The sequence below is a fragment of the Montipora capricornis genome, chromosome 1 (assembly GCF_036669925.1).
Source record: "Montipora capricornis isolate CH-2021 chromosome 1, ASM3666992v2, whole genome shotgun sequence".
NCBI classification, from domain to species: Eukaryota; Metazoa; Cnidaria; class Anthozoa; order Scleractinia; family Acroporidae; genus Montipora; species Montipora capricornis.
Window position 1 is genome coordinate 7,249,750 of NC_090883.1, and position 12,719 is coordinate 7,262,468.

The 12,719-nt window shown below is 42.7% G+C and overlaps 1 protein-coding gene across 1 annotated transcript in view; it reads right to left on the bottom strand.

Annotated features, from left to right (window-relative positions):
• The window catches only part of LOC138045576 (uncharacterized), a 43,072-nt gene extending 42,345 nt beyond the window's left edge, over positions 1-727 (bottom strand). Inside the window, exon 1 of the mRNA XM_068892159.1 lies at positions 173-727. Within this exon, the coding sequence (XP_068748260.1) occupies positions 173-311 (139 nt within the window). The 5' untranslated portion in view covers positions 312-727. The remainder of the gene's footprint in view (positions 1-172) is intronic.
• Between the last annotated feature and the right edge of the window lie 11,992 nt (positions 728-12,719).

Genomic DNA, 12,719 nt, shown 5'->3' on the forward strand with positions numbered 1-12,719 from the left:
ACACTTCTTTGCCATGGGATCAAGCCTTAATTGACAATAGCATAACATAACATACGAGGCCATAATATTAATAGCAAGCAGCTTTTAAAACACTCACATTTTGTTCCAGACCATTTTGAATGCATGTACATGTACGTAATTTACATCAACAACACTGATATTGATTACTCACATCTCTTTAATGGATCTGGACTCGTCGTCGATGATTTTTTCAAGTACATATCCTTTGGTTGTGGTGCATGGGATACAGAGTTGGTTGCTTCCGTGATGTTAAATGAAGGATGAACTTGTTTCGCAACGTCCTGTCCCATCGCTTCGCTTCCAAAACGTCATGTCGTTCGCTCCATTCGTAAAAACAACAAGTTTCTTTGAAGTATTAGCGCAACCTTCGTGTTTCCGTCTCCGTGATCTCGCAGACCCACTACGAAAACGTTCATTCGTAGCTGAGGTCAAGAGGGAATGAATGACAGGTAGATTAAATGTGAAAAATTCGCAAGCTAATCGTATTTCTTTAAGCTGTAAGTGCTTGTTATAGTCTGTTACCGGAAGATACACTGTGGATGAATTCAGAACGGATGCCGCATATTCGATTGTGTCCCAACAATTCGAACTTGTCTTCCACAGTACATTTTGCGTTGAGCACCTGATTACACAGGCAAAAATTGGTTAATAATAATCAAACTCAATTGACTATGGTGCTCTTCTGGTGCTCTAGGAAACGGCAAACAAATACACGCGTGACTGAACGAGAGAAGCCCGGGACAGAAGTGCCTCATTTTCGTCCCCAGAGCCACCCGGCCCTCTTTGCTGCCAAAGCACAGAAAACGATTAGGTGGGATTTGGGCACGAGAATGTACAAGAGACGACAAGTCATTTCTGCCACGATCTCGGGCCAATATTCCCCAGTACAAGCTAATCCTGCCAAGGCGATCACATGCTGGAAAGATCAGACCACAACTAGGGTTTTGTACATTATGCTGGCATTCTTGCGAGCATTTTAGAGTAAGAGGCAAAAGCATTAATTAAGGATTATTCGAGCATTTTATTGCCATTCCCTCCCCCCAAAAAACCCCCCCCCCCAAAAAAATATTCTTCTTTTTCAGAGAAAATGAAAGGAAAAGATCGAAGATTACATTGAAACGTCACTTATGTTACAATGATGAAATGATATATGAAAACTGCGGATATGAAATCAAGTGAGGCTATGATCTTCGCAGTTAAACATGGTCAACAAAGACTAACAGTCCGTCACCTAAGGTCTCGGTTAAGGAAAATGAGGTGTTCCCCCGAAAAATGAAATTGTCGCGCCGCTTTTTTTTGATAGGGTCAAACTATATATCATATAAAAGCTAATAGATTGAATTATTTAATTATTAGTTTTATTGTATTTAACGTCGCCTCGATGACTATTTACCATCTCATTTACAACGCGCGCTCATTGTTAAGTAACTGAGAATTTTGGTGACTTCTTGAGGGGAAACCAAGCATTTTAGGGCTTACACTAAGGGAGTATTTACTTGAAACCGGGAAGCACTCAAACCGGTGTCCTAGCGAATTTGGACCCCCTAGATTTGGACTCCCCGGTACAAATCCGCTAGTGGATTTGGAACCCCGGGGGGACTAAATCCGCTGACGGATTAAGTCCCTCCTCGCGGATTTGGACCCCCAGTTGCAGCTTATTGAATTGTTTATTGCGAGGTAGAGTTATATTTTGGATTAGGGAAAAAGCATAGATCTTTAAGAAAGAGATCAGATCGGTTAATTTTTCAGGAAAGGTTGTTTAAAGCATCCGCGGTGGCAACTCCTTTCTGAAGGAACCTTAAATGACCCGCACTAAGAACTCATTGAATTCTCCTGTTAATTTTTTAATCACGGAGACGTCAGACTTAAGCTTCAGTTAAAGTTGTTTAAAGCTCGCGCTGTGGCATTTTCGTAAAGCATCTTTTCTTTCATGGTTCTTTTTCTTCCATTTGATAGTTTGAAGGGGCGGAGCTTTCACAAAGGCGGTGCCAGTTTTTGAAGTATCACCTTGGTTGGAAAACGCATTGTTAAAGGTTTTCTTGACTACAAGCCTGCAGAATATTTTTCCTTTTTTTATCACCAAATTTTTCCAGCCATGACTTCTTGCAATGATTTTCAATAAGGAAGAAAAGCAAAGTTAATTAGACTTGAGTCTCAGTGAAAGCTTTTTACAACTATAAACAATTTGCAAATGAATTTTATAACCTTAACCAAAAGAACGGTTATTTTCAGGTGGATTCAAATCCGCGAAACGGGGCCCATATCCGGGTCGTATGGCCTCGGGTCGTATGTGGGCTGAGTTTCAGTCGATCTCAATCTGACTCCGAGGGTTTTTCTCCGGGTACTCCGGTTTTCCTCCCTCCTCAAAATCGACTCCCGGTCTATTCCATCAGGCTGTGGTGCTGTGCTCCGAGGTCATACATGGGTCGTGTTCAGGGGCCGAGCGCCTAGCCGGCAGTACAGCTCCTTCGGCCCGACCTCGTTGACCTGCGCCCTTAGTAATTCAGTCTCCGATTGCGAGAAAGGGCGATTAGCAGATCACATATCATATCAGATCCGCTGTGACACCGGAATGCGTTTGTATCGGCCTCTATACAATTCGTCTTATGCGTTTACATGAGACCTTTGAACATAATGTTAAAAGAGATAAAATGATGAAAATAAGCTCACCATACACCAGGGAAAGTGTGAAGCTACGGTTCTTTCTAGGAATGGATTCATCGGTTCTTTTCAACAAGTGAGGTGTCGTTATTTGTCTACTGAAATTACTGATGTGGCAAAGTCTCTCGGGTTATTAATTGATAGCAAGCTGTCATTAAATCATTTGCTGCTCAACTGCGAATGTTAAGAGGCGAATTAGATATTTGCCGGTAAAACAACAAGAGGATGTTTATTTTATAATGATCCTGCCCAATGTGTCTTATTCTTTGTTAATCTAAGGCACCTGTCCCACTGCTCTTTTCGAAGAAGTTGAGGATTTGCACATTAAGGCAGCAAGCCAAATTCATACGTTATCATCTAAGCCTACGGATCATTCGATCCTTCAGACTGCGAATTTGCCCGGTCCTAGCTATATGTACATGAATATGAAAAAAGTAGCTGTTGAAATGTTTAAAATAATGGTCAATGGTGGTCACAGGCTATTCTCTAATTTCCAGTTTTTAAAGTCTGAAAGAAAAAGAACTTTATCAAGGATAAGACGGATGAATACTGAATCAGGAAGAAACACCTTATTTTTTTGGGGGGCCTGTACTTTAGAATAGTTTAGAAAACACAGTAGGGATCAGATCCATACAAGCTCCTTCAAGGCGAGTTTGAAGGAAAAAAGAAACTTAAATTGGTAAGCTTTGAGAAAGGGAACTGCACTCATTTAAATAAAAATGTTGATAGTTTTATCTATTTTTAAATCATTTTAATAGACATTTTTGTTTTTTTATATTTCAATGTATTTTGTCGAATTTTGTTTTTTAATGTATTTTATAATGTTCTTTTAAGGTCCACATCATCCTCTGGCGACTTTTTTTTAGACCTTTCAATAAAGTATGTATGTCACATGGGTATGTAGGTATGTATGTATGTACCGGTCTGACTATGTCTCGGTTGATGGACCGAGACGAGAAATTCTCGTACCTTCAAACCTGTATGCTTTTGGGTCAGCTACTTGAATATTTATTCTCGAAACCAGGCACCAAGCATTTTGTATTAACCAATGCTGACATCAGGCCTTAAAACTTTCGTTTAGGCCTAATTAGGCCTAAGGTTAGCTTTAATGAATGTTTCATTTGGTTTCGTTTTGCATAGTAAAACTGTCACTCCCCTGCTGAGTGGTGTCTTTGTGCGTATTTTTGTTAAACGATAAAAATTGTAGCTATTCATTGAATTGCTTGGCCTCGCTGGATAACGACGATTATAGATAATGCTTCGCCTCATATGTTGCGGTACTTTTAATGTTAGGTTTTTTTATATGGGCTAGTGTTTTCATGCTAAATTAAGGGATATTAAAAAGGTTATTGGTTTCACTTTTCCTGGTAGTTTCCAAGCAACATTGGTAATCGACTCTTATAAGAAACTAGCTCCTAAGGCTGTTTGCCCTTTGGTATAGTTGCGATCAGAGTGTGTCTTCTCCTAAGGTCATGAATTTGGTTTGGAACATGTGTCGCGAAAGATGTTGGTACGCCGGGCCAACTACTTTTTTCATTAGGAATGTTTTAATTAGTTTTTGGCATCACGGTTATTTGTGTTTCACTCAGTGGTGATTAGTTCCGTAAAGCTTTTATACCTTGAGTGGGTTGTGAGGCTGGGCTCTCACAACCTCTCGAAATGCACCCAATGGCGTGCGACTCTAAGAGCCTCTGTCAGCTAAGTCCAACTTCTGGCCTCCACGCGGCGGAACTGGCACCACCGACAGGAGAACGGGCGAAGGCGAAGCCACTGGCGCCTTAAAACCAGTTGCCCAGGGTTGATGGGGCTCTTGGCCTGTGAAGGGAGCCCATGTAGGGGAAGGTAAACCCCGATTTCAAACCTCCGCTGCCTTGCGGCTAAACCTGATCTCAGGAAAGCTTCACGAGTAAACCTCGAGAACAAATCCGGAGTGGAGCCCCTAAGGCGGATGGCAGGTGCTCAGCACTTCCTTCCGGCAGCTTCTGCAGTGGAACTAGCCCCAAGTTGTATTGGTTCTTCCTTTCCCTTGGACCCAGCCAGTGACACTAAGAGGGGGACGCTATCGTATGGGCAGCCCAGCGTCTCCTTATCTTCCCGCCCAGGCCGGCTTAGCGCAAACTGGAGAGGGCATTCCAGCGGTGTCGCAAGACTCCGGCACAACACGTGACGAGGCAGTTTACCGGTTCTAAGCTCCGACTGATTGGCGTAAGAAGGAGCGCCAGGGGTCTCGTCCGACGGTAGGAGAAGCCCTCGCAGCTTCATTGGGTGGCTACCGCCTGCCTCAAGCTGGGCAGTCCCCAGCCAGTAAGGTGCAGCCCCGTCATTGCTTGCCTGCTCTACTGGGTGCGTAGAGCTTAGGGGACCCTCTCGACAAGCGAGCAAGTACTTGCACTAAGCAGTCAAAAGCAAAAGATTACGAAGACTCCAGCTCTTCGAATCGCAAGTTGGCACATTCGCACCATGTGCCATGGTCCCACCACTGACCTTCAACTAATGGACGACTCCCGCAAGACCGCCATCATCAACAAGGAGCTGGCACGACTCAACATCGACGTCGCCTGTCTCCAGGAACCCGACTGGCCAACATGTACAGTGGGTGACTTATAGAAAGACACTACACCTTCTTCTGGCAAGGCCTGTCCAATGACGAGCCGAGGCAGTACGGCATAGGTTTTGTCGTGAGGAACTCACTGATTGCCACCACAGAAACCCCCTTCGGAGGGTCATCGAGAATTCTTGCCCTTCGCATGAAAACGTCGGCGGTCTTTGTGAACATCATATCTGCCTACGCCCCGACTCTGACCTCCACCCCAGAAGCCAAGGATCGATTCTACGAGGCTCTGCAGGAAACACTATCCGGAATCCCAAGATCCGAGGGCATATATTTGCTAACCAATGTCAACGCTCGCGTTGGGACCGACTGGCAAGCATGGCCTACCTGCCTCGGCCACTTCGGCGTCGGCAGGATGAATGAGAACGGGCAGAGGTTGCTCGAACTCTGCTGTCACCACACGCCTCTGCATCACCAACAGCTACTTTAAGTGTAAGGAGCTGCACAAATTGTCTTGGAGACACCCTCGGTCCCGCCACTGGCACCAGCTGGACCTTGTCATCACTAGGAGAGCGGACCTCAGCAGTGTCCTCCACACAAGAAGCTATCACAGCGCTGACTGTGACACGGACCAGTCGCTCGTTCCAAGCAAGGTCAGGCTGAAGCTCAGAAAGATCCACCACGCCAAGACCAAGGGTCACCCCTGCATAAACACCTGTGGCATTTCCGACCCCGTTAAGGCTCAGAGCTTCGCTGAAGGCCTCCAGGAGAAACTTGCTGCACAACCAACAACCAGCAACCCGGATGCCAAATGGTCTCACCTTCGTGATGCCATCTACGACTCAGCCATGGCCGCATTTGGCAAGAAAGAATGCAAGAATGCTGACTGATTCGAGGCTAGCTGGGAAGAAATACAGCCAGTCACGGAAGCCAAGAGCAAAGCGATGCTGGCTCGCAAGCAGAGCCCTTTCCCAAGCACACGCGACGCCCTTCGAGCAGCTATGAGCAAGGCCCAGCAGACCGCCCGCCGCTGTGCCAACGAGTACTGGCAGAACCTTTGCGCCAAAATCCAGCTAGCAGAGGACTGTGGCCACGCAAAGGTGATGTACGAGGGCATCAAAACCGCCAGCGGCCGTACGAGCGTCAAAACAGCCCCGCTCAAATCAAAAACTGGCGAGGTCATCACTGATCAGAGCATTATTTTGAGCTCTAATCAACCCAGAACATCGCAAAAGACACTGCCCTCAATGCCCTGCCTGGGTTGCCAGTCATAGAGGAGCTTGACATCACGCCAACACTGGAAGAGCTCAGCATAGCCATTGACGGCCTCGGCTGTGGCAAGGCACCGGGGAAGGACGGTATCCCGCCGGAAGGCATGGGAAGCAAATCATCTTGCAACCGCTTCAAGAGCTCCTCTGCCTGTGCTGGAGCAAGGTCACATCCCCCAAGACATGAGAGATACCAGCATAGTCACCCTGTACAAGAACAAGGGTGACCGTAGTGATTGCAGCAACTATCGCAGCATCTCTCTTCTGAGCATCGTTAGCAAAGTCTTTGCTCGGGTCACCTTGACCCGCCTGCAGAACCTCGCTTCGCAACAATTCACATTGTGGCTTCAGAGACGGGAGGTCCACAGTGCACATGATCTTCTCCCTCCGTCAGCTGCAGGAGAAGAGTCGAGAGCAGCAGCAGCCATTGTTCCTCGCCTTCGTGCAACTCACCAAAGCTTTTGATTTGGTGAGCAGAATCGGGCTCTTCAAGATCCTCCAGAAGATCGGCTTCCCTCCAAAGCTCCTGGCGATCATCACCTTCTTTCACCAGGACATGCAGAGTACGGTCTGCTTCGATGGGGCCACCTCCAATGCCTTCCTAGTCAGCAGTGGAGTAAAGCAGGGCTGTGTCCTTGCTCTAACTTTGTTCGGGATTTTCTTCTCGATGCTGCTCCAGCATGCCTTTGACATCCGGACGAGGTCAGACGTCAAACTCTTCAACATCACCAGACTGCGCACCAAAACCAAAGCTTACGTGGTGCTCCTACGGGAGCTGCTGTTTGCAGACAACGCTGCTTTAACATCCCACAGCGAGGAGGGCCTCCAACATCTGGTAGACAAGCTGTCCCACGCCTGCAAGGAGTTTGGGCTAACGATCAGCCTTAGGAAGACCAACATCCTGGCACAAGGTGCTGAGTGCCCCACAGTCATCACCAGATCCGGTTCCAGATTTTCAATAAGTGTTTTAATCTATATTCTAATATTCCCACGTAATTAAAAATAACACCTGTAATTGTAATTATTGTCCTGTTCTGCCTGGAACATGCGTGCCAGATAAATTTACGGAAATGGCGGCGCTTATGCTCGTCCTTTCCTTCTTTTGCCTATTGTTTAACTCTGTTATGTAATAATCATAAATCGCCATTTTCTCTGTAAATTTGCTGTGTAACTTAATTGTAAATATTGTAACTCGTTCCTTGTAATTTTTGTAACATGTCATACTCCGTTCGTGCTTATCTGGACCCGGTTGTTCAAAAGACGATTAACGCTAATCCCAGATTAAAAATTAACCAAGGACTTTATTTCTTTACTCCCAAATGCCAATCTTGAAAAAACAAAAATAAGCAAAAGAAACTTTCACCAAAATGTTGAAAACATGAAACAATGGTTTACGCTAATCCTGGGTAAAGTCAATCGGCTTTCGAACAACCGGGCCCTGATGTTGAGAAACCTATAAGATCCCGTCGAGACAAACGATTTTTCACCAAATAAAGAGGTGAAAAAACAGGAGTGTTGAGGAGTCTTTCTTCCCCGAAAAGATTTCCTTCAACATTTTATTGGGTCTGAGGGGGTTGGGGTAATGCGTAGATTTCTCTGGTGCACACAGGAGAACATTTAATTAACTTGCAATGGCGTCGAAAGTCATTGTAACGCGAATGGCGTTTTAGTGCATCTTTAAACAAAATTGAAATTAAGTCTGCATCAAGTCACTGCTTATAATTTAAGATCATCAACAGCACCCGTATTCTCTATTCCTAAAGAATCAGGAACCTTCCAGCACTCGGCGGCAACGCTGTTCAATAGACTCCCGATAGTAATAAGAAACATTTCAGATCTTTTTTTTTTTTGCCGCAGTGCTAAGAAACATTTGTTTCCTAAGCATCAGTTTTGAATTCACATAATCATTATTGTATATTTTAATATTTATTGATAAGTTGCATTTGTTAATTTATTATGGTTATTATACTTTTAATCATATTATAGATTTCTTAGTTTAGTATTTTTACAGAAGAAGAGCCTCTTAATTGTTGGAATCTGTAATAAACCATTATCTATCTATCTATCTATCTATCTATCTATCTTATTTATCCATATACCCTTATTGAGCTCAAGAATTGAAGGTCAATTGGATTAACAAAACAGGCGGTGAAAAATAAATATCTGGAATCTTAAAAGCCACGAGTAATGGACTTCGACAATAATCGTTCGCTCTTTTTTCACCATTGGATATCAAATGAGCTTTCTTTCTAATATCTTACTAACTTTGTATTATATGCAACACTGAAATCAAATGGCAATTTTTTTATGGATTTAACAAACATTGAAGGAATCGAACGCCTTGAATACATCAGAGTGTTTACTGAAGTCGCATCTAAGTTGTCTGGCAATTAAAATTTATTTTATACTTAACTCTGCAAACGTGAAAAATTTGGAAATGTGACAGTGAAGAATTATTTGAATGAAACCTTGTTGTCTCTTTTGTGCGTCATTATTTACGGTCAAGATTCTTTTGACAAAAGGGTTTGATGTGAACTGTCAGAAATAAAATTTAATTGCATATGCTTTGTGACACGGATTGTGTGTCTTGTTTCCACGCACGCAATTGAAATAGGAAGGGTTTTTTTTCTCTGATAGCAAATATGTTGTTTGTTTCAATAAACTTTTCGATGAAAATGGTTTTGTGAAATTTCCATCCTTTCTGAATTTGACATATTGTGTAATTTTCGAGCTTAACAAATTTGCACTAGTGGGTTGAAATGTGATACGGAAGGATTTTTGTGATAGTGCGCTGTAACCAGCGCGTGCATAAGTCACGAAAATAAACAGGTCTGTTGGAAGCGTGCTTGAGTTTCAACAAAATAAGCCCCAAAATCAGCAAAAAATTGGACGCTGAGGAATAATAAAGTAGCTGCTATTTCCAAAAAGATGGAATTATCTGGTGATAAATAACCTCATCTTGGAAAGTAAATTTTTGACTTTGCAGGAACAATGGTCAAGCTCAAGAGTTGGCGATCGTGATCTTTGTGTTGAATTCGCACATCTCTTGTCAAACTTTATAACACTTGAAAGAAAAAGAAAACTAACAAAAACAAAACCCGGTTTCTTGCCATCATTTGATGCACCGAAAAGTACAATAACAAAATTGAACGTAGCATGCCAAGCCCAATGTAACAATATTCAATACTTCTATTTTGATTCAATTTAATATTTCAATCTCTGCATTCATTTAATTTGATTCGTATTTATTCAATGTAATTTTTCGATTCATTCAATAAACATAACCTCAAAAAAATATAACCCCAATAAACAGAACCTCAGCGTGAGAGTCACAATCATCAAGAGTATGTACTTGCTTTTTTTGCCCCTCTGGAAACGACACATACTTGAAAATGTTTCATTTTTCTGCACTTGTGACAGCGCCTTCCTGCAGCAGGACACGAAGCTGGTGCATGCCGAATACCACGGTTTCAACAAGGCGTTCCCCATTGGGTATTCTGACCTTTTCTGTCCACTACATCCACTTTCTCAACTCTGTTGTTCTCTTCTTTTAAGCTCTTCATGTGCTGTTTGCTTGTTTCGAAAATAAGAGCAGCTTGTAACGTTTTCTCTAAACTCTGTTCTCTCTCCATCAGCCTTTCCTTTGAATGTGGATCTTTCAGGCCCAGTATGCCAAGCCAAATGTAGCAATATTCAATAGCTCTATTTTGATTCAATTTAATATTTATTTATTCAATTCAATCTCCGCATTCATTTAATTTAATTCGTATTTATTCAATTTAATTTCTATATCCATTCAATTCAATCTGTCTTTATTCAATTCAATTTCTATATCCATTGAATTCAATCTGTATTTATTCAATTCAATTTCTGTGTTCATTCAGTTTAATCCTTGTGTATTCAATTACATGTTTAATTGCCTTTTGACTTAATTCTTGTATCGAGTCAATTTAGTTCGCATCCACTTCATTCCTTGTCTACATTAGTCCAAGTCAATCCGTACATCTATTTAGTTCAATCCCCATTCGTTTAATTCAGTTCTTACATCCATTCAATGTTCGCACATCCATTCTGTATTCACTCAATCTTGGGGTCTAGGTCGATCGGTAAATTTTTGATTCAATTTTGGGGCCTGAGTCGGATTATTCAAAGAATTCCCGCGCTTTGACACCGCCATTTTGTTTAAGGTACAATGTAAGAGTGTGCATCGATCTCTTTCGCCATGAATGAAGATCAAGAAAAGCTTTAAAAAGCGGCTGACCTAATAAAAAGTGCTTTGGATATGCTCCTAAGCGTGTGATCAGGTTCGGGTGCCCCAAACACAACCTGTTCAACCACAACCCGTTCAGAGTTGAGACTCCATGATGCAGACGAGCACAAACATTGGACTTTATCGGAGGTTGAATAGAAATGAACGTCTGAGAGCGGCAGCGGCAGCCACGTACACGAAGAGCAAGAAGAAGTCAAAACCTATGGGGAAGAATTTGAATTTCCTTTACGAACGGCAAAATCAGAGGAAAGCGATGAAGACGACGCTGTAGAAACTTTGAAGAAAGAAAACGAACGCGGCATGATAAAACTTGCTGAGGACAATAGTGAGGCAACTGTAAGAGCAAAGATAGCAATCTCTCTGAAAAGTCAGTATAGTCTATTGGGGCCAAACGACTTTGAATTTGTAAAAGTTATCCAGAAAACAGTTTCACTTTTAGGTTGGCCGAGAACTCAGAGTTCAACTACAATGTTGTGAAAAAGCTGGCCGGGCAGGGTCCCCTTTACATTCGTGTGAAACAGGCATTTGATTTCGTATTGACGGAACAGGTAGACCTTAGAAGAAGACCAAAATGAAATAGAGTCTTATCAGCAAGATACAAATTTCAACAGTGCAGCTCGTCCACTACTAGTACAATCACAAGTCAGATAAACAGCCCTTCTGTCAGCACCTCACCCAACTTTCAAACAGAGGGGGGCAGCAGTGCTACCACACCAAGGTATCATGCAGAGAGTTCCACCAATACAACACATCAAAGCCGGGAGGAAAATGGAAGTAAATTCTATCGAAATACTGTTTTTTCATTTCTTGCAAGTGTTATAGTAGAACCCACAGAAATGCTGCGATACTTGCAGGGTAAGATAGTTATGGTCGTCCTTTGGACAGGACCAATGATGAATCTGTACTTGAAGAGGAGACCACTTTCCTTGCTGTAGACCAGAACAATATATTAGAAACAACATTTGATGAATTGAAAGCAATTCAGGATCCAAGGATAACCTTCCGAGTAGAGTTTTATGGAGAAATGGCTCAGGACAGTGGAGGTCCAAGAAGAGAGTGGATCCGGCTTTGTAACCAGCACATAATGAGCAGATATATTTTAAAATGGTCTTAAGGAACACCTTTCTGAAGATTACTTTTTTGTGGGACAGAAGGCTGCCATTTCACGTCTTTTTCCTTTTTTTGTGAAGACCTCCTGCAGGACATTTTTGTTAGTGAAGAGAGAGAAGTATCACCATGTGTTTCAAAACTCCGTGAAGGCCTAGACAGTCTGGGAATTCACATGTTTGGCAGAAAATTCCCTCCATTCCTCTATTTGCTTAGGCCATCCCAGGATAAAGCAACAGTCCCAATGCTCATTCACCTTCTTACAGCAAAATTTTCTGAGGAGGGATCAAACAGCCTAATTTATGAGAAAGCTGTGTATGGGAGGTTCATGAGGTATGTTAGAGAAGTGGCAAGTGGGCGTAGAGTAACCAGCCTTGAAAACATATTGGATTATGTTTCCGGAGTGAATGAAGAGCCGACCCATGTATTTGACCAGCAGCCATGCATTGAATTTGTGCTAGCAACGGTAAAAGACGCAAAGATAGATCATAGTGAAGACGACACTGGCAATAACTCTACTGATGGAGAGGTAAGTCTAAATTTGTTTGTTTCCCTCACACTGATTTTTAAGACTTACCACACTAGTCTTTTCGTTGTTAACAAAAGCATTTAAAAACAGGCATCATTGTACTTGTTCTTGCCAAGTACAAAAAAAGGAAAAAATATAACAAAGTAATTAAAGCTGCGATCCTCGGATCTACCCTGTTAAGGCTCTCTCTGATGCCCCTTTTTAGTACAGTGTACCCCATTGCCCTAAAATGTCTTCGTAGATAAGGTTCACCTGTGGTTGATCCATGTCTTCAAATGAAGTCACGAATAGTGCCATCAATTTCTTCATCAG